Source organism: Oenanthe melanoleuca, chromosome 1 (assembly GCF_029582105.1).
Source record: "Oenanthe melanoleuca isolate GR-GAL-2019-014 chromosome 1, OMel1.0, whole genome shotgun sequence".
NCBI lineage: Eukaryota > Metazoa > Chordata > Aves > Passeriformes > Muscicapidae > Oenanthe > Oenanthe melanoleuca.
In genome coordinates, this window is record NC_079333.1 from 111156039 (window position 1) to 111178411 (window position 22373).

Here is a 22373-nt window from a genome sequence, read left to right on the forward strand (position 1 = left end):
GTGTGTGTGACACTGTGTGTGTGTGTGTGTGTGTGTGTGACACTGTGTGTGTGACACTGTGTGTGTGGCACTGTGTGTGTGTGTGACACTGTGTGTGTGTGTGACACTGTGTGTGTGTGTGTGTGTGACACTGTGTGTGTGTGCTGTGTGTGTGACACTGTGTGTGTGTGTGACACTGTGTGTGTGTGTGTGTGTGACACTGTGTGTGTGTGCTGTGTGTGTGACACTGTGTGTGTGTGTGACACTGTGTGTGTGGCACTGTGCTGTGTGTGTGACACTGTGTGTGTGACACTGTGTGTGACACTGTGTATGACACTGTGTGTGTGACACTGTGTGTGTGTGTGACACTGTGTGTGTGTGTGTGACACTGTGTGTGTGTGCTGTGTGTGTGACACTGTGCTGTGTGTGTGACACTGTGTGTGTGTGTGGCACTGTTCTGTGTGTGTGACACTGTGCTGTGTGTGTGGCTGTGTGTGTGGCTGTGTGTGTGACACTGTGTGTGCTGTGTGACACTGTGCTGTGTGACACTGTGTGTGTGACACTGTGCTGTGTGTGACACTGTTGCTGTGTGTGTGGCACTGTGTGTGTGACACTGTGCTGTGTGTGTGACACTGTGTGTGTGTGGCACTGTTCTGTGTGTGTGACACTGTGCTGTGTGTGTGGCTGTGTGTGTGACACTGTTCTGTGTGTGTGACACTGTGTGTGACACTGTGTGTGGCTGCGCCGGGCCGGGCCGGCCCTCCCCAGTGACGTGCCCCTCCCGCAGTGTGGGTGGCTGTGCTGTGTGTGTGACACTGTGTGTGTGACACTGTGCTGTGTGACACTGTGTGTGTGGCTGTGTGTGTGACACTGTGTGTGTGACACTGTGTGTGTGACACTGTGTGTGTGTGTGTGTGTGGCTGTGTGTGTGACACTGTGTGTGACACTGTGCTGTGTGTGGCCGGGCCGGGCCGGCCCTGCCCAGTGACGTCCCCTCCCGCAGTGTGCCAGGTGATCGGCATGTACGACTACAGCGCCCAGAACGACGACGAGCTGGCGTTCAGCAAGGGGCAGATCATCACCGTGCTCAGCAGGGAGGACCCCGACTGGTGGAAGGGGGAGGTCAATGGCCACGTGGGGCTCTTCCCCTCCAACTACGTGAAGCTGACCACGGACACGGACCCGAGCCAGCAGTGTGAGTGTCCCGGGCACCGCCCCTCTGTCCCCCTGGTCTGTTTGCTTTTTGCTTCATTCCCATCCCCACTGCACGTTTTTTTCCCTCCCCCCCCCTGCACACACCCCCATCGTATTTTTTTTTTTTTTTTTTTTTTTTTTTTGCTCCATGCCTGCCTCATTTCCCTAGCTTGAATTTGCTCATTGTTTTGTTTTGCTTATGTGTTGTTTTCCTCCTTTTTCTAGGAATCATATGTTGTCCATCCCCCACTCAGGCTTGAAAGTCCTCAAAGAGACCCACTATCCCATAGCAGTGCCCAGAGGGATGATGGGAGCCTTGATCATGTGCCTTCCAGCATGATCATCTACTGCCTTCTGAGTCAAGAACACACTGCACAGCAGTTTTACCTCATTTCACACTTAGTTGCATGGAATCGCAATGGTTGAGTTAATTAATGACAAAATTAAACTGATTCAAAACAAAAAAAACCCAACAAAACAAAACCACACACACGCAAACAAAAAAAAATAAAAAGAAATCAGAGGATAGTGGGTCCTTTTGTGGCTTTCAGAGTTACCAAACTAATTTTGTCCACCTTTGCACAGGTGCTTTTTGGTAGTTTTAAAAATTATTTTTTAAAGATATATTTTAGCCTTTTGAAGGAAAAGTATAAATTAAATTTCTTCATTGCAATTTTATTTGTGCAAAAAGACCCACTATCAAGGAATGCTGCATGTGCTATTAAAATTGTTCCAGATGTCCATGAATTGGAGACTTTATGTATCTTTCTTTTTTATTGTTCACTTGTCCAGTGTTGTCAATATGTCCTTTTTTTATTATTATTTTAATTTACTTTATTTTTTGTTTTTGGCTTTTTTTTTAATTACAAAAGAACAGAAGGAGTTCAAATCAGTTTAAGGAGGTTTAAATGTGCCCAGTTCCAGGTGTTTTGTTGTAGTTCCTGTACTGTTTGTACCAGGTGTTGTTGTTGAGTGTGTAACCCATTGTGGAGAGGGGGAATGCCCCGAGGCAATCCCAGAGTGATGTTTTACCCAGCTCTGTTGATTTGATTTGATTTTGCACATGACTTGTAGCTGCAGACAGTGAGCAGTCAGCCTGGTGTTGGTGTGTCCCTGCCCTTGTCCCAGTGCTGGGGCAGGAACTGTGGAATGTCCCCTGGGGGTGACAGAGCCCTCCAGCTGTGCTTGGTGCAGCACCACCTTCTGAACCAGTCATTCTCCTGACAAGAACGAATGTATAGAACTCTCTCCCTTTGCAATTAATTTCCAATGTTTACATTTTCTGAAGCTAGACTGTGGAATTGATACCAATTAATCTGAACTGGAGCTTTGGGTGGAGTCGTAGCTGCGCTGTGTCCGTCTGTTAGTGCTGAGTGCCTGGTGCTGGCAGTGCCCTCCTCCAGCACCAACAGAGCCCTGCTACTAATGATTTACCACTGAGTGCTCCTGCTTTCTGTGTCCCTCTGCCCCCCAGCTCCTGCTGGCAGCCTGTAGCACTCCCAGCCCAGCTCCCAGCTCCCAGCTCCCAGCTCCCGACCCGTCCTGCGGTGCAAAGGACAAGTGAAGCTCCTTATTCAGTTGCACTTCAGTATTTCATCACTATGAATGTAAATTATATAAATATATAAAAGAACTCTGCAGCTTTAACAACTGTAATACAGCCTTTCCAATTAGTTCCATGTATAGAGAATTAAATCCTTGGTACAAAAGAGGCTGACACGTGTTTGTTGTCTCGTTGCTGGGTCACGCCGAGCTCCTGAGAGCCCCCAGGGATTTGCCAGCCTGGAGCCCTTTGCCCCCCAGGGACATTTGCTGGGTCCTTGGAACGTTGTTTCACTGTAATTGCTCAGATTCATCATCATTATCTGCAGCCTTTTGCCCCTCTGGCTTGGGGGGTGTCCTCGGACTCCTGGTGGGTCCCTCCAGCTCAGGATGTTCTGTGATTCTCTGATTCCCTACCCAGGGTTTCTGCTTGGTACCAATCAGGGGATTTGGATGGTTTTTATTAGATAAATTAAATCTTCTTACTTGGTTTGTCATGAGTTTACCTGGATTTGAGATGTATTTTATGCCAGAAGCTCAAGCCTGAAAATATGCACAACTGCACAGATTTTCTTTCTTTTTTTAGTACAGTATTTAAATAGTCATGCATCTTTCATTTCTACCATAAAAAAATAATTCTTCTTCATCATGGTCACTTGCTGACAGCTCAGAAATGGAACAGTACATCCCACTTGTGCTGTTCAGTGGTTTTTATGGGGATGCAGCCAGGTTTGACTCCACTCTGTCATATTTGAACAAGAGGATCTCTCTTTTCCCATCCTGAGCTGCTGAGTTGAAAAACTGACTCAACTAAAAGCCCTGGCCCTTGGGGACATTGTGGGTTCTGTGACCTCAGGCCAGAACTACAAATTGAATTTGCAGTTGTTCAGCTGCAGGGGATTCAGGTGCTGTTCTTTTCTTTCTCTTTACATCAAGTGAGAGGGAAAATGAAGCTCTTACAGCCCTGCAGGTGCAGATTCTCTCCCAGGCTTCCAGGGGCTGAGACTGGAGCTTTTCACAATCACTGAGTCCTAAAAGCTCCTGGGGCAGTGACCTGGGAGGAGCAGTCTGGAGCTGTTCTCTGTGACTCACAGAATTCCCAAATCTCTGGGAAATCCCTCCCAGCCCCTGCAGTGCCAGCTGTGCCCTGTCCCCACCTTGTCACCCTGAGTGCCACCTCCAGGTGCCACCTGCAGGGATGGGGACCCCAAACCTCCCTGGGCAGTTCCAACCCCTGAGCTCCCTTTCCATGGGGAAATTCCTGCTGCTGCCACCCTGAGCACACACCAGCACTGCTTGTGCCAGGACTCCTCAGGCAGAAGAGCAAAATAAATCTCATGTAGAGCCCCAGACAGAGACTCTCCCTTGTGGCTGAAGTGACAGATGTTGAAATCCCTGAAATGTTCGTTTCCTCCAGGAGTCCCTAAGGGTGCCCTGGTAGCTCTGCAGGGACAGTTTCATCCTCCTCATCATCATCAGGGGTTCTCCCTGAGCTGCAGAGAACAAGGCATTGCAGTGACTGCTTTACCTGTCTGCATTTGACTTTATGGATAGAAATACATATAAATATAAATATAAATATAAATACATGAGAAAGGGAGTCTGACACTGACTGCCCAGAGCAGCTGTGGCTGCCCCTGGATCCCTGGAATGTTCAGGTCCAGGCTGGACACTGGGGCTGGAGCAGCCTGGGACAGTGGGAGGTGTCCCTGCCATGGCTGGGGTGGCACTGAGTGATCCTTAAAATCCCTCCCACCCAAATCATCCTGGGATTCTGTGAATTGGTTCTTTATATTCACTCCCCTGTGCCAGGTGCCCTCTCCTGTTGCACAGGAGTTGCCACTTGAGGGATGGAGAGGAAACTGGAATTGCAGACACTGCCAGTGCTGCTGGATTTTGTCCTTCACTGGTTTTAATGTTTGTGGGAATTCCCTCTGTATTCAACTGCTGACAAAGAATTCCCATGGATGTTCTTTCAGAGAATTTGTTCTTTTCAACACTTGAAATCTGTCCAAGACAACTCTTAAGTCTGAAATGTGGCTTTATCAAGAAGATTTTGCTTTATATTCAGGATCAGTTTTATTAAAACCTCTATTCTTTTGGAGCTTTAGTGGCTTCACTCTGTCCCCATGAGCTCACTGAGCACATTTTATTCCCATAAAATGACTGAAATTCTGGTTTTGTTCTCTGGTTTTAAAACTCTTTTTAGTTCTTTGTGCTTATTGACTCCAGCTATTTAACTTGTTAAATAGCATCTTCTGTGCAGTAAATTCAGGTGACAAATACTTGTTTATAACTTTAGTTCAGACAACTTCAGTAGATTCAGGAACAATATGCCTCCAATATTACTGCATCAGTAATTGGCACAGACAGGGAACAAAGTGCTGCTGAGCTCACCTGGTGCCCAGGTGACCTTTGGGCTTCATTGTCCTGCAGCAGTTAAACATGAAAATGGTTTTCACCAAGACTTTGCTGCCCACCTTTAATGACTTTAATGAGCAGAGCACTTGAACTGAGCTGCAGAGACCCCCAGGGATCACCCAGAGCCCCCAAAATCCCAGCCTGGGCATCCCTGGCAGCTCCTGGAGCTCTGGGGAGCCTGGGCAGTGCCAGCACCCTCTGGGGGAAGAACCTTTCCCAAAATCCATCCCAAATCCCTCCTGGCCCAGCTCCAGCCTCTCCCTGGGTGCTGACCCTGTGCCAGGAGCAGAGATCAGAGCTGTCCCTCTGCCAAATGAAAGTGAAAACATAATAAAACATTACTTGATAAAAGGTTGGACATTTAAAATACTGCATTAGGTTCCCACATTCCTGGTTCCAAGTGGAGTGCCTGCCCAGCTCCTTTGTTTGTGGCATTCCCTGTGGGATGGGGCTGAGCAGCTCCTGCTGCTTCTGTGCCCTGAGTGCCCAGGGGCTCAGACAGGCCTGGGGCTCAATGCAGGGATGAGATTTAGTCTCCTGATGTGTTCTGAGCAATTCCAGGGCTGGGGTGACTCTGTCATTTACATTTTTTGATCCATTCTTGCCCTCACATGTAGGATTTTGCTGTCCCCAAGCAAATCTGGAAAGGGATTGGTAGAATCAGTGACTCATGGAATGGCTGAGGTTGTAACCACATCCTCAAGTGCCACATCCAAACCTTCTTTGAACATTTCCAGAGAGGACAATTCACCACTAAAATGCTTCAGGTTTTGCCATTGGGGCTGCCCTGGCTGTTCCAGGTCCTTCCATGCACCTCAGAGGGAAGTGTCTGCTCTGCTTGAGAAATGCCAAATGTGCTGAAATCAGAGAAAAAAAGCTGAGAAATGGGATTGGACATTGCAGATGCTTGAGAGGAGAGTTCAGTTTGATCCCAGGCAATGTCCTCACCAAAAGCCTGGGGTTTTGTGAGGGTCCATCCCAGGGGAATTGGGGAATTGGCTGCATCTGAAACAGGTGCTGGGAAAGTTGAATGTTGAAATGCTGTGATTTAAATAACTCAGCACTGAGAGGCCCCTCCAGGGCTGTGTCCAGTTCAGGAGAGCCCTGGAGGGGCTGGAGGTGTCCAGGGCAGGGACAGAGCTGGGAAAGGGGCTGAGGGAGCTGGGAAGGGGCTGAGGCTGGAGAAAAAGAGGCTCAGGGTGACAGCAGCAGGAATTTCCCCATGGAAAGGGAGCTCAGGGGTTGGAACTGCCCAGGGAGGTTTGGGGTCCCCATCCCTGCAGGTGGCACCTGGAGGTGGCACTCAGAGCTCTGGGCTGGGGACAAGGTGGGCAGGGGGCACAGCTGGGACTGCCTGGGCTGGGAGGGCTTTTCCAGCCCCAGGGATCTGGGATTCTGTGAATTATTTACCTGAGTGAAGGGATGCTCTCCTGCTTTGCTGTTCCTCTCTCCTCAAGGATTTGAAGGAAAATTGTGACATCATTTTCACCTGCTCCTGGCTCCCACTAACACGGATTCTTGTCTGCTGTGACCTTGTCACTTCAGACTGGGCCAGCACAAGGCTTAGAGGGAAATCTGGCAGTGGCCCTGCTTAGAAAACCTCCCCAAATGAAAAGGAATCAGCAGCTGTGGCCATGGATGTGAGTCAGTGATTCCACAGCAGAACCTCCCTCCCCAAAAAGCAGCATCAATGTTTATCTTGGGAGACCCAGATCTTCAGGCTGACTTTGTAAGGAAGAGGAACAACATTTTTTACTCTGTCCAAAGAGATTTGAAATTATTTTTTGCATTTCTGGAGCCCATTAATCTGTGGGACTGTGGTGCTGGCAGGTCAAGGTACAGATTTGTAGTTACATTTGTCTGTTGGTTCTCCAAGTCCAGCCAGAATTGCAGAATTCATGGATTCTCTCTGCTGAGAACAAACCAAGTCAATTATTGTCATTTCCCCTTCCTTCCCTGGCTTTACTGGATTGAAGCAAAGAATTGCCCAGAGCAGCTGTGGCTGCCCCTGGATCCCTGGAATGTTCAGTTCCAGGCTGGACACTGGGGCTGGAGCAGCCTGGGACAGTGGGAGGTGTCCCCATGGCAGGGGTGGCACTGGGTGAGATTTGGGGTTCCTCCAACCCAAACCATTCCATGATTCTGTGATCAGTGGAATTCAGTTCAGCAAAGTTCTTTGGCATCCATGAAAAACGTGCCAGAAATTTCCACTTGGAAAGGAATCCAGTTCTTCAGTGTTCGTAATACAAAGACAAGAAAAATCTCTTTGTGCACCTCACAAAGAAAATCCTCTACCAGGAAATTTTCTTTGGGATCTTATGCTCAGATTTGGGCTTTTTTCCCCCAAATATTTCATATCCAAAATTCATATATTCACATTCTCCCATTCACAGCCCAGCTGGAGCCACTAAAATGGTTCATTATTCCAAATATCAGTGGGGGTGGTGCCTGGAAATCACCTTCCATCTCATCTTTGAACAAGAATATCCCCAAGGAAAAGAAATTAAACACTTGGTTCTATTCTAATGAAGCACTGGGAGCACTGGGGCTGTTTCTTAGACCTCTGGTTTACCTGGTACCAAAGAAACTGCTCTGAAATCAGGAATTTCTTCAACAGAGATCAAACTTCTGCCTTTTGAAAGGGGCCAAAATTCATTGTTTTGGCATAAAGTTGATAATTCTCCAAATCTGCTTTTTATTCCAAGCTGAGTTTCAGTTGCACTTTGTAAAGGGCTGTGGCATCCTGTGTCTCCAGGGATCCTTATCAGTGTTCCTCTGCCTCCAAGCTGATCCCAGCTCCCACCCTGATCCCTGCCAGCTTCACAGTCAGACAGGAAACAACCTTGAGTCTGTATCTCCTTTCCTGGGTTTGTTTCGTTTGGGTTTTGATTTTGATTTTTTTTTATGTTTGGATGTTTATTTTCTTTGTTTGTTTTGTTATTTTTAAGTCAAATCCATCGTTCCCCTTTCAGGAGCACAGATCAGTTAAAGCAGATGCTGCTGGTATTCCATGGAAATAATGGTGATACACCTGGACCTTCCCAGTGGCATTGTCTGAGCTCCATTCAGGAAGCTAAAAATGCAGGATACACTCCCTAAATATTAAATTTACAAGCAAAGAACTTAAAGAGTTACCTGGGGCCTGATGTTTCCATAAGGAAAGTTTGTTTCCATGGGGAGTACACTGAATTTGCTGAGGGGTGAGGGAAAGAATTCAACTGGGGAATTTTGGTTGGGTGAAAATAGTTGAAATAGATCATTTTTAGAGCCAAAATTTTCCACCTGTTTGAAATCAACTTTGCTTTTTGAAATGCATTGTATTTTATACAGAAAAGTAGCAAAAACTGGAAGAAAACATTCTGTGTTCCAGTCTCAGAAGAACTTAGTTAAGCTCAGCTGAAAAATAACAGCCTACAGAAGAAAGAATGGAATGAAATGTTCTGTCTAATTCAGAGTAGGAAACAAAATTTGAGACTGTGGAATTGATGTAAAAATCCTCCCAGCTACAGGGGATCAGTGCAAGGGAGGTTTGCAGCAATGAAAGGACAAAATGATGGAAGAGGAGCTCTCAGTGCCAACCTTTTCCTGTGCTTTTAGACAGAAAAGAGAACAAAATCCACCCCTGTGGCTGAAATCAGTGACTCTGGGGACCTCCAGTGACCTTGGCATGTCCTGGCTCAACCCTTCAAATATTTAGGAGCAGTTTTTAATTGAAGTGTGAAAAGTGAGGGGCCCCTGCAGGCCCTTCCTGAGCAGGATTTCTTTACCAGAGGGGTGAAGGTGACCCTTGGCTGTGGAGCATCCATCAGCTGAGGGAATCATTCCAAAGTGCCCTTTGGAGCATTCCCCAGTTCCCTCTGGGACGTCTCTGTATTTCCCTCCCCTTTTTTCATTACCAGCATCCACGTGGGCTTGGAATGACACAGCCCAAGGGCTCAGGGGGCTCCAGGGTGAGATGGGAATGGGCAGAGGTGAGGGAGGCTGGACCAGGGAAGAGCTCACACATGGACATGGACTTTGTGCTAATGAATAAAAAAGGTGTTGGATGGAGCACTGAGAGTCACAGAGAGGAGGCATTGCTGGGGCTGTGCCACAGTGCAGCCAGCAGAGCAGGCAGTGCTGCCAGCTCTGAGTCCCTCTGCACAGAGCCAGAGTAAAGCCCAGGGTGGTTTTCTGTTGTTTTGCAGGGTGTGCTGACCTGCACCTGCTGGACATGCTGACCCCCACCGAGAGGAAGAGGCAGGGCTACATCCACGAGCTGATCCTCACCGAGGAGAACTACGTCAACGACCTGCAGCTGGTGACAGAGGTGGGGCAGCCCTCCCAAAACCGTCCTGGAAATGGGCAGAGATCCTGAAATTCACTGCTGGGCTGCAGCCTGGGGGGCCTGTGCAATCCTCATTCACCTGTATTGGTACAGGTACAGGTTACAGGTACAGGTACAGATACAGGTACAGGTACAGGAACAGATAGAGGTACAGGTACAATTATAGATACAGGAACAGGTACAGGTACAGATACAATTATAGATACATATACAGGTACATGTACAGGTACAGACACAAGTACACAGATACAGGTACAGATACAGATAGAGGTACAGGTACAGGTACAGATACAGGTACAGATACAGATATAGGTACAGGTACAGATACAGGTACAGGTTACAGGTACAGATACAGGTACAGGTACACTAACAGATAGAGGTACAAGTACAGGAACAGATAGAGGTACAGGTACAGATACAGGTACAGGTATAGGTACAGATACAGGTACAGATATAGGTACAGATACAGGTACAGGTACACAGATACAGATACAGGTACAGGTACAGTCACAAGTACACAGATACAGGTACACAGATACAGATAGAGGTACAGGTACAGATACAGGTACACAGATACAGGTACAGATACAGGTATACAGATACACAGATACAGGTACAGATACACAGATTCAGGTACAGATACAGGTACAGATACAGATATAGGTACAGGTACAGATACAGATACAGGTACACAGATTCAGGTACAGATACAGGTACAGGTACACAGATACAGATGCAGATACAGGTATAGGTACAGGTACAGATACACATATACAGATACAGTTAGAGGTACAGGTACACAGATACAGATACAGGTACAGCTGGGGGGGTGCAAGCCATGGCAATCCCTTTTGCATCACCAAAATGCTGATGTTCACAGGATCATTTCAGCAGATCATTTTAGCAACCCCCTTTTGCTCCTGTCAGTGTTTATTTCTCACATACAAGTTCTGGAATTTAAACAAATGTTCTGAAGTGAAGCCTGTTCCCTGGGCTCACAGTGGGGCTCAGTTGTCACTGCCCATGAGTGGCTTTTGAGGTAGAAATAAAAGGAATCATGTGGACAATTCTTTTGATAGAGAAGCAAAGCCCTTTTTTGAAGAGGAGTTCAAGATATGCAAACCTGGGACTCTCAGAGGATTCAGTCTTCCATAAAAGAGTCCAAAGTAAAACCTATTTTCAGTTGCATTATCAGAGGAATCCTGGGATCTTTTGCAGGAGACCTCTGCTAAAATTCCCAGTTTTCAAACCAATTATCCAGATGAGAATTAACACCACCCCCCCACAAATTCAGAGTATTCCTGTTAAAGCCCCTCCTGAGTCCCTGCCATCCCAGGGAATAGGATGGGTCTGTCTGTACTCACCCTGTGCACTCTAAATGGCCTCACTTCTGCCTCCCCAGATCTTCCAGAAACCCCTGATGGAGTCTGAGCTGGTCACAGAAAAAGAAGTTGCCATGATTTTTGTTAATTGGAAGGAGCTGATTATGTGCAATATAAAACTACTGAAGTAAGTTGGTTTTTTCCCCCATGCTTCAAAAAAACAGAACCCTGAGCCTCTCTCTCTGCTTCTCCTTTTATCTACATGAAAATATTTGCCACTTTCACAAATCCTAACCAGAAGGGAAAAAGCAAACTGGGGCAGGGTTTGCTGTGAGCTGATGGGAAGGACCCAGCAGTTCTCTGCCATTTGCACTCACTTTGCTCCTGCTCCAGAAGGCAAATCCTCCTCTCCCCACAAGAGCAGGGCAGGACTTTCCCTGCCTGGTTCCAAAGGATTTGTGCCAGAGCACCCCAAATCACTGCCCTGAGCCCATTGCCAGGGAAACTGAGTGGGCACAGCTCAACCTTCACCTTCAGAAGCAAAAGCATTAATAAAATTATTTTGTTTCCCTACTGAGCTGCTAATTTTCACTGAACCTACAGGGATTTTACAGCTTTGTAATATCTCCTTGCTTTTGTAAAATGGATTTGAAAATGGCCCACAAGTTGAAAAATTATGGTGGTGACAGGACAAATGACAGTGAACCTTTCCTTAGGAAAACAGGCTAAAAACTCCAAGTGATGAGGTTTTCCCCTCCCTCACTCACACATCAGTAACTCTTTTTCTAAAGCAACAGAAAAGGAAATTACCCTTCTCTTTCTCTCACCTCTGACCTGGCATTAAGCCAAGCAGCTGCTGGCTGGGTTTTTGTATCCTTGCAGTAAATCTTGTGGCTGATGTCTTTATCCTTCTCTGGGTTTCCATAATGAACAAGAACCCACCCCTTTATTCCATAACTGAGGAGTGGCTCTTTGTCCAACCCCTGCCCTGCTCCTGCTCAGGGCCCTGCGTGTGAGGAAGAAGATGTCAGGGGAGAAGATGCCAGTGAAGATGATTGGGGACATCCTGACAGCCCAGCTGCCCCACATGCAGCCCTACATCAGGTTCTGCAGCTGCCAGCTCAACGGGGCCGCCCTCATCCAGCAGAAAACAGATGAAGTGCCCGAGTTCAAGGAGTTTGTCAAGGTAAGAGAAGCAGCAGCAGCCCCTGGGGAGTCCCTGCACCCTCTCACCTGCTGGAGAAATGGGGCCTCACCTGGAAATGGAGCTGGAGGGGCTGGAGGTGTCCAGGGAAGGGACAGAGCTGGGAAGGGGCTGGAGAATTCCTGATGGAGCTGGGAAGGGGCTGGAGAATTCCTGAGGGAGCTGGGAAGGGGCTCAGGCTGGAGAAAAGGAGGCTCAGGGGAACCTCAGTGACAGGAGGGGCAGGGAAAGGAGGAGAGGAAATGGCCTCAAATGGCACCAGGGCAGGCTCAGGGTGCAGATTGGGAAAGAAAATGTCCCTGGCAGAGTGGTCAGGATTAGGATGAGCTGCCCAGGGAGGTTTGCAGTCACTGTCTGGGGCAGTGCTCAGGACAGGCTGGATGTGGCCCTTGGGGACAGGGTTGGGTGATGCTGGTGGCACTGGGGTGGCACTGGGGGATCCTGGGGGGCTCCTCCAGCCCTGCTGATCCTGGGATTCTTGTCCAGACAAGGCAGGTGAAGAAATGTTGTAAAAACCACAAAGAATTCTTCTACTGATGTTGTGATCTCAGAGCAGATTTAGCTGAGGATTGGTGCTCATTTATTGCCTCCCCTTTTCCCTCCTTGGAGGAGCTCATTTTTCAGGGTTTAAACCACCTGACTAACCAGATTTTACCTCTCTAATGTTTCAGAGGTTAGCCATGGATCCTCGCTGTAAAGGAATGCCACTCTCAAGTTTTCTACTAAAGCCTATGCAACGGGTAACCAGATACCCACTAATAATTAAAAATGTACGTTCCTCTGCACACAGCAGGGGCTTGGTGCTGCTTTGCTTACACCTCCATTACAGGGTTTTTCCTTATTTGGGTCAGGCTTGGTCACTGGGAGGTTTCTGATGTGCTGGGGAATGTGGGGTGTCCTTTAATCCTTGACTCCAGTGTAGAAAATGGGATCATTCCTTGGGTTTTGGTGAAATTGTTCAATATTTCCAACAGAGGTGAACCAGAAGGCAGCAAGTGCTGAGTGAAAATTTAAAATTCAGATAACAGGACAACCTTGTGCTGGTATTTGCTTTTGCCCTCAGTGCCACAGACTGGGAGGTGATGCTGAGCCTGGGTTGCTGCAGGTCCCCCTGCAGGATCTACAGCCCTCTCCTAACTTCCATTTATTGTTTAACACTTCCCATCCCAAATAACACCATGGAGCACGGCCCAAGGCTTTCACAGGGGATTAATTCTGGATTGGATGTTGGTGTTTGAGGGATTCCTTCAGCATTTCCATGTCTGCCAAGGAGGAGAACAAGGCCGGCCCTAAAGGCTGCAGGGGGGGTGTGGGGCTGCCAGGGCTGAGTGCAGCTGAGCCTGATGCTGGTTTGTGTGTGTGCAGATCCTGGAGAACACCCCAGAGAACCACCCTGACCACAGCCACCTGAGGCAGGCCCTGGAGAAGGCAGAGGAGCTGTGCTCACAGGTGAACGAGGGCGTGCGGGAGAAGGAGAACTCGGACAGGCTGGAGTGGATCCAGGCCCACGTGCAGTGTGAGGGGCTCTCCGAGGTAACTGCAGGGCTGGGCACGGGCAGCCAGCCCATCACCACCCCATCATCCCCCCATCACCACCCCATCATACCCCCATCATCCCCCCATCATCACCCCATCATCCCCCCATCATCACCCCATCATCACCCCATCATCACCCCATCACCATCCCATCATCACCCCATCATCTCCCCATCAGTCTGTCACCCCATCATCCCATCAATCCATCACCCCATCATCACCCCATCATCACCCCATCAGTCCATCACAGCATCATCCCATCATCACCCCATCAGTCACACTATCATCACCCCATCAGTCTGCCACCCCATCATCCCATTGACCCATCACCCCATCACAGCATCAACCTGTCATCACCCCATCAGTCCATCACCCCATCATCCCATTGACCCATCACCCTATCACCCCAGCAAACCACATCATCACCCCATCATCACCCCATCATCACCCCATCAGTCTGTCACCCCATCACCCCATTGACCCATCACCCTATCACCCCAGCAACCCACCAACCCACCAACCCAGCCACCCAGCAACTCATCAACCCAGCAACTCATCAACCCAGCAACCCACCAACCCAGCAACCCAGCAACTCATCAACCCAGCCACCCACCAACACAGCCACCCAGCAACTCAGCAAACCATCAACCCACCAGCCCACCAACCCACTGACCCATTGACCCACCAACCCAGCACCTCATCACACCATCATCCCATCATCACCCTATCCCATCATCACACCATCAGTCCATCACACCATCATTCCATCAGCCCATAACCCTGCCACCCCATCACCCCATCCCATCATCACCCCATCAGCTCACCACCCTGTCACCATCACCCATCCCCCCAGCCCTGTCCCCTGTCCTTGTGTCCCTGCCCTCCTGCACACTCCCCTGGCTCCACCCTGGCTGCACTTCCTGCCCTTGGGGTAAATCCTGCTTGGTTTCCTGGCTCTGCACCAGTCCTGCTGCCACCTGCCACCAGAGCCTGCCAGTTCCCAGTTCTCTGGGGTACAGGGTTATGGACTGCTGTGTCCCACCCCAAAGCTGCACCTGACCACTTTGATGTCCCTTAAAAACCAAAGATTTAGAAATATTTTTTGTGATAAAGCTTTGTATACATTTGAAAACTCAAGAATACTGCTCAGATCTCTGGGATTTTACAGGGATAATCTCTGCATCCCATGCCATGTTATTTTTTATGGTTATGTGGTAAGTTTCTAGAAATATTTTAAGTCCTGCAAAAGGAGGGAAGATAATCTGATGGCCTTCCTGTTGCTGGTGGAGGTAAGAGAGGCAGACAGATCACAACTTGATTTTCAAACTATGCACCATTCCAGAAGGTAAAACAGTAATGAGCAGTGGTTTGTTCCTAAAGCAGAAAAATTGCATTTCACCTGAGGAAATCTGACTGTTCTGGTAGAAGGGATGTGTGACAATGTCAGCACCTCCAGCTGTCTGCCAACCTCTGTCTGAAGGAAAGGAGCTGCTTTTACTTCTGTGGCTGGTGCCTGGCCCCAGAGGAGCAGATGCACACCCTGAGAGAGGCTGTGGTGCCACAGCTGCCAGGCTGCTGAGAGCTGTGCCATCCCCTGCTGAAAGCAAACCTGAAAATGGCACTTCAGGCCAGGGCAGGACTCTGCTGATCCCTACCAAGCCCTGCTGAGCCTGGGATTGTGCCTGTCCCAGTGCTCAGCAGCTCTGACTCGGGGTGTCACGGCCAGGATCTGGAACCCTTTGGGGAGTTTAAGGGGTGCAATTCAAACACAATTCACAATCCAGCCCTTAAGCTCAGCCTGTGGAGAGGCTGCTGACAGAGCTGCTGCTCACCAGGCCAGTGCCCTGGCTCAGTGCCCTCCTGGAGCTGCATGTGTGTGCCCAGGGATGCCTTTGGCTGCCCTGCCTGCCCAGCCCTGCCCCGTGAGCCAGAGCTGCTTCAGGGACCCCGACGGGCCTCCTGTGCCTTGTGCTGCTTCCCGAGCCCCAGGCATGGCTGCTGCCCCTGTGCCACCCTCTGGAGCCAGGACTCAAAGCTGTGTTTGTCTCTTGCAGGGCAGCCCCGATTGTTTCACTTTATACAGTGCGTTGTTCTTCTTCTTCTACTTTTCGCAGCAACTCGTTTTTAATTCAGTCACAAACTGCCTGGGACCACGCAAGTTCCTGCACAGTGGGAAGCTCTATAAAGCCAAGAGCAACAAGGAGCTCTATGGTTTTCTCTTCAATGACTTCCTCCTCCTCACTCAGATCATAAAACCTCTTGGCTCTTCTGGCACAGACAAGGTCTTCAGCCCCAAGTCCAACCTGCAATACAAAATGTACAAAACTGTAAGTGCTCCACTCAGGGATGGGCACAGGGCTCAGAGCTCCATTCTGGGGTGTGGTGTGGGCAGGACAGAGGTTTGAAAGCTTTGGGGTTCAGGGGCTGATGGCAGGCAGGGTGGCTGTGGCTTCTAGGGAGATAAGAAGAGATGCTTTTGAGGTTTAGCTGCAATAAAACTCTTCCATGAGGGAGGGAGAGCTGCTCTCTGGGGGAGGAAACTCTGCTGTGCTTGGTCTCTCCAGGAGTGTTTCCAGGCTATGCAGGCACCTCTGTCTTTGGCAGCTTTTCAAATTTGCTGCAGAAACAAGGGAGGCAGAAGTGGGGAGGTACTTGGGGCATGGAATAAAGCTGCTGTGAGCTGACTCTGCAGTACAACTCCAGCTCTGCTGATGTTTTACAGCCCATTTTCCTAAACGAGGTACTGGTAAAATTGCCCACAGACCCTTCTGGAGATGAGCCCATCTTCCACATCTCCCACATTGACAGAGTCTACACACTCCGTGCTGAAAGCATCAATGAAAGGTAGGTGCCTCTGTGGGCCTTTGAAAGGTCTGGAAAATGCAGGCTGGGAATGGTTGTGATGGAAAATTGCAGAGCTCTCCCCAAGCTGGTTATTTTACAAGACTGGAAAATTCCTTCTTGGGAATGTGGTGATCTGGAAATAAGGGAGAAATAATGATGTTTCCTGGATTCCAGCTAGACCAGTGATGAAATGGCTGAGGGTGGATGTTTGGGCTGAATTTCACATTTTCTGGTAATGTGAAGAAGCCAAAAGATGCAATTCTGTGTTCTGCTGTTACCTGGGATAGTGGAAGGTGTCCCTGCCCATGGAAGGGAGTGGGGCTGGATGAGATTTAGGATGTGTCAACCCAAACCATGAATGTCCTGTGTTCCAAATTGATCCACAGCTTCCAGATCCTCCCTTGTCTCCTTGACTCAGGCTCCCTTGTATGTCACAGCAGCTCTTCTCAGCCCTTGAGGTCACTCTGTAGCCCTTCTGCCACCCTTTTTCTCTGTCAGCTTCCCCCTCAGCTCCTTCAGGCACAGGCTGGCATTGTTGAATCAGTGATCCCTGTGGGTCCCTCCCAGCTCAGGATGTTCTGTGATTCTTAAGCATGAAATGATTTCCCAGAAGGGCCCAAGTTACACTTTTGAAATCCCAAGAGTCAGAAGAATTGGGTAGGAAATCTCAGGGACCAAGGGCAGTGGCCACCTCAGCAGCACTGGTGTCTTGGATCTGCTGGCTCAAAGAATTCAGTTTATTTCAGGAAAACAAAGGGCTGGATGAAAGCAAACCTGCTCTTTAGACCAAGCATCTCCTGCTCATGGTTCTCTTGAGCTCTCTTTGTGTGGTGGGGTTTGCTGCCCTGGGATGGTTACATTATACAGACACACAGGTGCTGGGAATTCCACTGGGATCCTGCCAGGCAGAGCCTGGGATGGGGCCAGAGCCTTGCCTGGGAGGGAGGGAAGGCTTTAGTTTTGTCTGCTGTGCTCCAGCAGGGAAAAAGGAAAATGGCATTTTGCAACTTCTTTTTCTCCTTTCCTTCTGAAGGACTGCCTGGGTTCAGAAGATCAAAGCTGCTTCAGAACTTTACATAGAGACTGAAAAGAAGAAGAGGGAAAAGGCCTACTTAGGTACAGCATAGGATGTGGGGGTCTCATCTTTTGTGGAAAAGTCCCTGGGCAGGAAAATCCAGTTGGTGACATTTGCCTCTGCTCTTCTGTTCCACCACAGTTCGCTCTCAGAGAGCAACAGGCATTGGGAGGCTGATGGTGAATGTTGTTGAAGGCATTGAGCTAAAACCCTGCAGGTCCCATGGTGAGTGCCTTGGCTTTCTTTGCTCCATCCAGAAAAAATTCCCAATTGCCAGCCTAACTCTGCAGGGGTTCTGTCCCAGACATGATTTTGTTAAATGATGTGTGTTTAATGAAGGTGTCCTGGTGTGAGGGACAGGTGTCTGCCAATACAGGCAGGAGCTTCTCTTTGAAATGGAGAATGTAAACCCCCTCCCTCCAAATTATAATTATAATTGTGAAATTAAGGGGCTCTCAGGCAAAGAGATGGGAATTAGGAATAACAGTTCTTTCCTAGGAAAATTAAAATAGCAATGCAGTATTACACAGAACAATCCCAACCCCTGCCAGAGTCAGAATCCAAGCTGACACCCGTCAGTCAGTCAGGGTGTTGGCACAGTCCCATTCAATGGTGGCTGCATCCTCCTGCAGGGGCAGATGTGGTTCAGCTGGAGCAGTGCTCCTGGAGAAGGTGCAGTTTCCTCTGAAGCTCCAGGGATGATGTGCAAAGGTCTGGTTTTCCTCTGGAATCCAGTGGGAAGAAGGTTCCTTGGTGTCCAAAATGTCAGTTTTTATCTGGGTAGGAAAGGCTTGGCTCCTCCCCTGGCTGGAGCATCTCCCATGGGATGATGGAATTTTATCAGTCATGCCCTGGGACTCAGTGGCCATGAACAGGAGATATCTCCTGGAGGGAGGATGGGCTGTGGGAAGATAAAGATGATTGCCCAGCTGGTTTAAAGATGGCCCATGAGCAGATAATGTGTGCCAGGAGATCAGGGGCACTGCCCCAGCTGGCTGCAGCAGATGGGGACAGAATTCACATTTCTGGTCACATCAACCCAACAGAGAAGTTAAATAGGCAGAGGTGAATTTGTGCAGCTGAGCCATGGTCCTGCAGTTGTCCTGCATGAGGCTTTTGTTTCAGACTGGCTTAGCTTCCACCACAAAGCCATAAAATCCTGGAGGGAAGAGTGGAGCAGAGCATTCACTGTGCTGTTAATGTGGCCTGTTACAGAGGCAGTGCAGCAGAGCCTGGGATGGGGCCAGAGCCTGGGATGGGGTCAGAGGCTGAGATGGGGTCAGAGGCTGGGATGGGGCCAGAGGCTGGGACAGGGCCAGAGGCTGGGACAGGGCCAGAGGCTGGTGTGGCCAAGGTCCTTCCCAGCTCACTTGGCTGCTGGAGCAGAAGGAAGCTCAGGAGCAGCATCACTAAAAAGCCCCTCTCGTTTCTGTTTGTTCCCCCCTTCCCAGGAAAGAGCAACCCCTACTGTGAGGTGACCATGGGCTCTCAGTGCCACATCACCAAGACCATCCAGGACACCCTGAATCCCAAGTGGAACTCCAACTGCCAGTTCTTCATCAAGGACCTGGAGCAGGACGTGCTGTGCATCACGGTGTTCGAGCGGGACCAGTTCTCCCCGGATGGTGCGTGGGCCCTGCCAAGGGCATGGCAACCTCCTTCCTGCTGAGGCAAATCAGAGAAAATGGGCTGGGCTGGGAGATGATCTCTAAAGATAGCTCAGATTTGACCCTCTTTGCATATTGAGGAGTCAATTTACCCTCGCTCCACCCCAGCACAAAAAAAGATGCAGCTCCCTCTGGGTTTTGGGAGTTCCTTTTTTTGTGCATTTGACAACAACTAAAGTGTGGTTTGTAATTCTGCTAAAACTCCAGAAAGCTCTGGGTGCTGCCTGCACATGGAGTTCAGGCAGGAGGAAGAGAAATGACTTTGAGTTCCTGTTATATGCAGTAACAGTAGCAAAAATGAGCCCAGGATTCCAAACCCGATGGAATCATGGAACAGTTTGGCTTGGAAAGGACCTTAAAGACCATCCAGTTCCAGCCCACATTGCACTATCCACATTGCTCCAAGCCCCATCCAGAGAGGCCTTGGACACTTCCAGGGATGGGGATTCCTCTTATTCTTATTTCACAAGCTGAGATAAACACGTGGGGCATCACAGGGTGTATTTTGGGGCCACAATCTCTCAGGCAGTGTTTGGATTGGACTGATACTGGCTCATTGACCTCATTGCTGAGCTGATGCCCTACTTGGCTCTGTCATCTCCAGCAGGTTCACAGTCAGGTTAAACTGAGAACTTTGGCCTTCTGCTAACATATCATAAAATCAAAAGTCCCTGAAGTGAGGCAGCTGTGAATTCACAGTGGTTTTTTCCACTCTTGGGCCTGTTTAGTTTTAATGCTGCTGCTGTTTAACGTGGTCTGGCTAAATCCCCTTCCAAGCAGCTTGGCAGCCTTTGGCCCTCCTCAAGTGCACAGCTGGAGTTGGACTGAAGGCTTGTTTTCTTTTTTATTGTGTGTGGGTGGAAGTTCAGGTCCTTCTGCAGACTCTGGGTTCCCTCTGCTGAGCACGCTGTGTTTTCTGCTTTCCAGACTTTTTGGGCAGGACAGAGATCCGTGTGGCAGACATCAAGAAGGACCAGGGTTCCAAGGGACCAGTGACAAAGTGTCTCCTCCTGCACGAAGTGCCCACGGGAGAGATCGTGGTGCGCCTGGACCTGCAGCTGTTCGATGAGCCTTAGGAGGGAGGGGCTGCTGTGGAATCCAGCCAGGTCCCTGCAGGAGGCTCTGCAGAGCTGTCACCGACTCCCTGCTGTGGCACCAAACTGCTGCTCGCCCTTCACACGTCAGAGGGTTATCAAAGCAAACAGGAGCATCTTTGTGCCTTGATAATTCTCACTGAACACGTGAATCCCAATTTAGTGAGGAGATCTCCCTCAATCTCTCTGTGTGGAACTTGGTTTCCTGGGCTGGTGAAACAACCCTGCTGTTCCTTGTGCTGCAGTTGGGACGGCTGGCAAAGCACATGGGTGGCTGTGCTTGCTCCAGATTCTCTTTAATCCCGTGGAGGAGGCAGTGTGGGTGTGTTTTGGAGGCTTTCTGAAGGTTTTCCCCCTTCAGGAGTTCTGTGCCTATTGCTCAGCAGAGTGGTGTGTAAATGTGAGTGAATGGAAGGAACAGTTTTGCAGCAAGAAGATCTTGGAAGATCTTCATGATGGTACTGAAAAGACTTAGAAAATAAATAGTCTATATCTATAAACAGAGAAGATTCTATTAACATACCACTTCATGACTCGTGTTACCCCTGAAAATAAAAGGTGTCCAGGCCTTCTGCACAGAGATGAATTGCACTCCAGAAGAGTCCAGCCCTGGGTCCTTGGAGCCGCTGCTGTCCCCAGGACTGGGCAGGAAGCCAAGGGCGAGCACGGAGCCCTGCTGGGTGCTGTGTGCACCCCCAGGAGCTCCTTTACTGCTGGGGAAGCAGAAACAATGGTGGCTGCAGCTCAGGCAGCGAGGCTGCAGCTGCAGAGCCTGTGCAGAGCAGCCTGGGGTGCCCGGGTGCGGAGCTGAGCTCACCTGTGTGCAGCCCCACGGGGAGCTGCTGTGGGCACAGCGGGATCCCACAGCCAGCCAGGGCACTGCCGGGCTCTCCATCCCTTCTCTGTCCCTGCTGGGCAGAGCTCCGGCTCCAGGCGGGCACCGACCTCTGCTCCCCCCCGGGCACTCCTGGGGCTGCTCTGCTGAGCCGGACTGGGGACGGGAGATCCCTGAGGGTCAAATTCCTCTTTGTTCTGCTTGGATTCCTTTTGTCCACGCCCTGCCGCGCATCCACTGGTATTTTTGTAAGGACTTGGTTCCGGAGGGGAGGTGCCAGCCCGTGTCATTCGCATGTGAACGTTCTGTGGAGCTGTTGTTAGGTTTTGGTGTTCCTTGCATGTCCTCTCAGTGCCGGTTCCCACCTCTCCTGTGTCGGCAGTGTTCTCTAGCACTCCAAGTCTTATTGGTTTCCATTAGGAAATTAGGATATATCCATAACAGGTAGGTAGGTCAGTATGGTAATAAGTGTAAACTGTGCTGGGAAGTGTCTGTGTATTATAATTTCCTAAAAGACCACTGTAATGTTACAAGCAATGGGAAGGAAAAAAAAATGTATGTTGGAGGGACAACAAAGTTTACATTTCATACTTTTCAGAATCGCTTTATTATTTATTTATTGAAGATAGTGTAGAATTTTGTATCAGAAATGACAGACATACTTATGTATTTTTTGAAACAAAACAGAGATACACACTTTAGTTAGAAACTTTCAACTGACCACATTTTAGAGGGAGTGTGACTTCCTAGGCATGCATTTGTTTACCACTAACTGGCTGAAAACACAATTAAGAGAACTTTAAGTTTCTATTTTTCAATGTTGTTAAGAAAATGGTTTCAATTAAAATATGTAAATAGTACTAAACCCATGCTTTCCTAATTCCATATCAATACATTTTATTAAATATAATGTATATGAAAATACACATTGTTGTGGTAGGATAAAAAAGTGATAAAATCTATTACTGGAGTACCATTAAATGTCATTGTCTAACCTTTTATTGCTGTGCTAATTTTACTCAGTGCTGCCAACAGGGTGAACATTCATTTCAGTGTTTCACAAGTAACGTCACTTTGTTAATAGTGTCATTTCACCAGCATTAGTTACAGTGACAGCCGAGCTGGCCAACAGGACAAAAATCCTCGTGGCTGGAATGCAGGAACCTCGGGCAGGGTTTTGGAGGGAGCCCCACGGAGCTGCACCTACCTGAGGCTCATCTGGTGCTGCGAGTGGGGAACCCTCCACTCAGGGCAACCCACGGACATCAGAGAATCCCAGCACGGTTTGGGTTGGAGGGACCCTAAACCCCACGCAGAGCCACCCCTGCCACGG

General features: G+C 49.1%; 1 protein-coding gene across 6 annotated transcripts in view; it reads left to right on the plus strand.

Moving 5' to 3' along the window:
• Positions 1-22041, plus strand: part of ITSN1 (intersectin 1) — a 112609-nt gene extending 90568 nt beyond the window's left edge. For 3 of the 6 annotated variants that reach the window (XM_056488802.1, XM_056488794.1, XM_056488822.1), the window contains 12 exons: positions 965-1174; positions 9324-9445; positions 10866-10972; positions 11788-11971; positions 12661-12759; positions 13355-13522; positions 15640-15852; positions 16248-16369; positions 17403-17485; positions 17586-17669; positions 18896-19069; positions 20039-22041. In XM_056488802.1, the coding sequence (XP_056344777.1) occupies positions 965-1174; positions 9324-9445; positions 10866-10972; positions 11788-11971; positions 12661-12759; positions 13355-13522; positions 15640-15852; positions 16248-16369; positions 17403-17485; positions 17586-17669; positions 18896-19069; positions 20039-20187 (1715 nt within the window). In that variant the 3' untranslated portion in view covers positions 20188-22041. Of the gene's footprint in view, positions 1-964; positions 1175-1398; positions 2886-9323; positions 9446-10865; positions 10973-11787; positions 11972-12660; positions 12760-13354; positions 13523-15639; positions 15853-16247; positions 16370-17402; positions 17486-17585; positions 17670-18895; positions 19070-20038 lie in introns of those variants that run through there. The other 3 variants (XM_056488812.1, XM_056488829.1, XM_056488837.1) reach the window with 3 other exon arrangements.
• Positions 22042-22373: the final 332 nt, after the last annotated feature.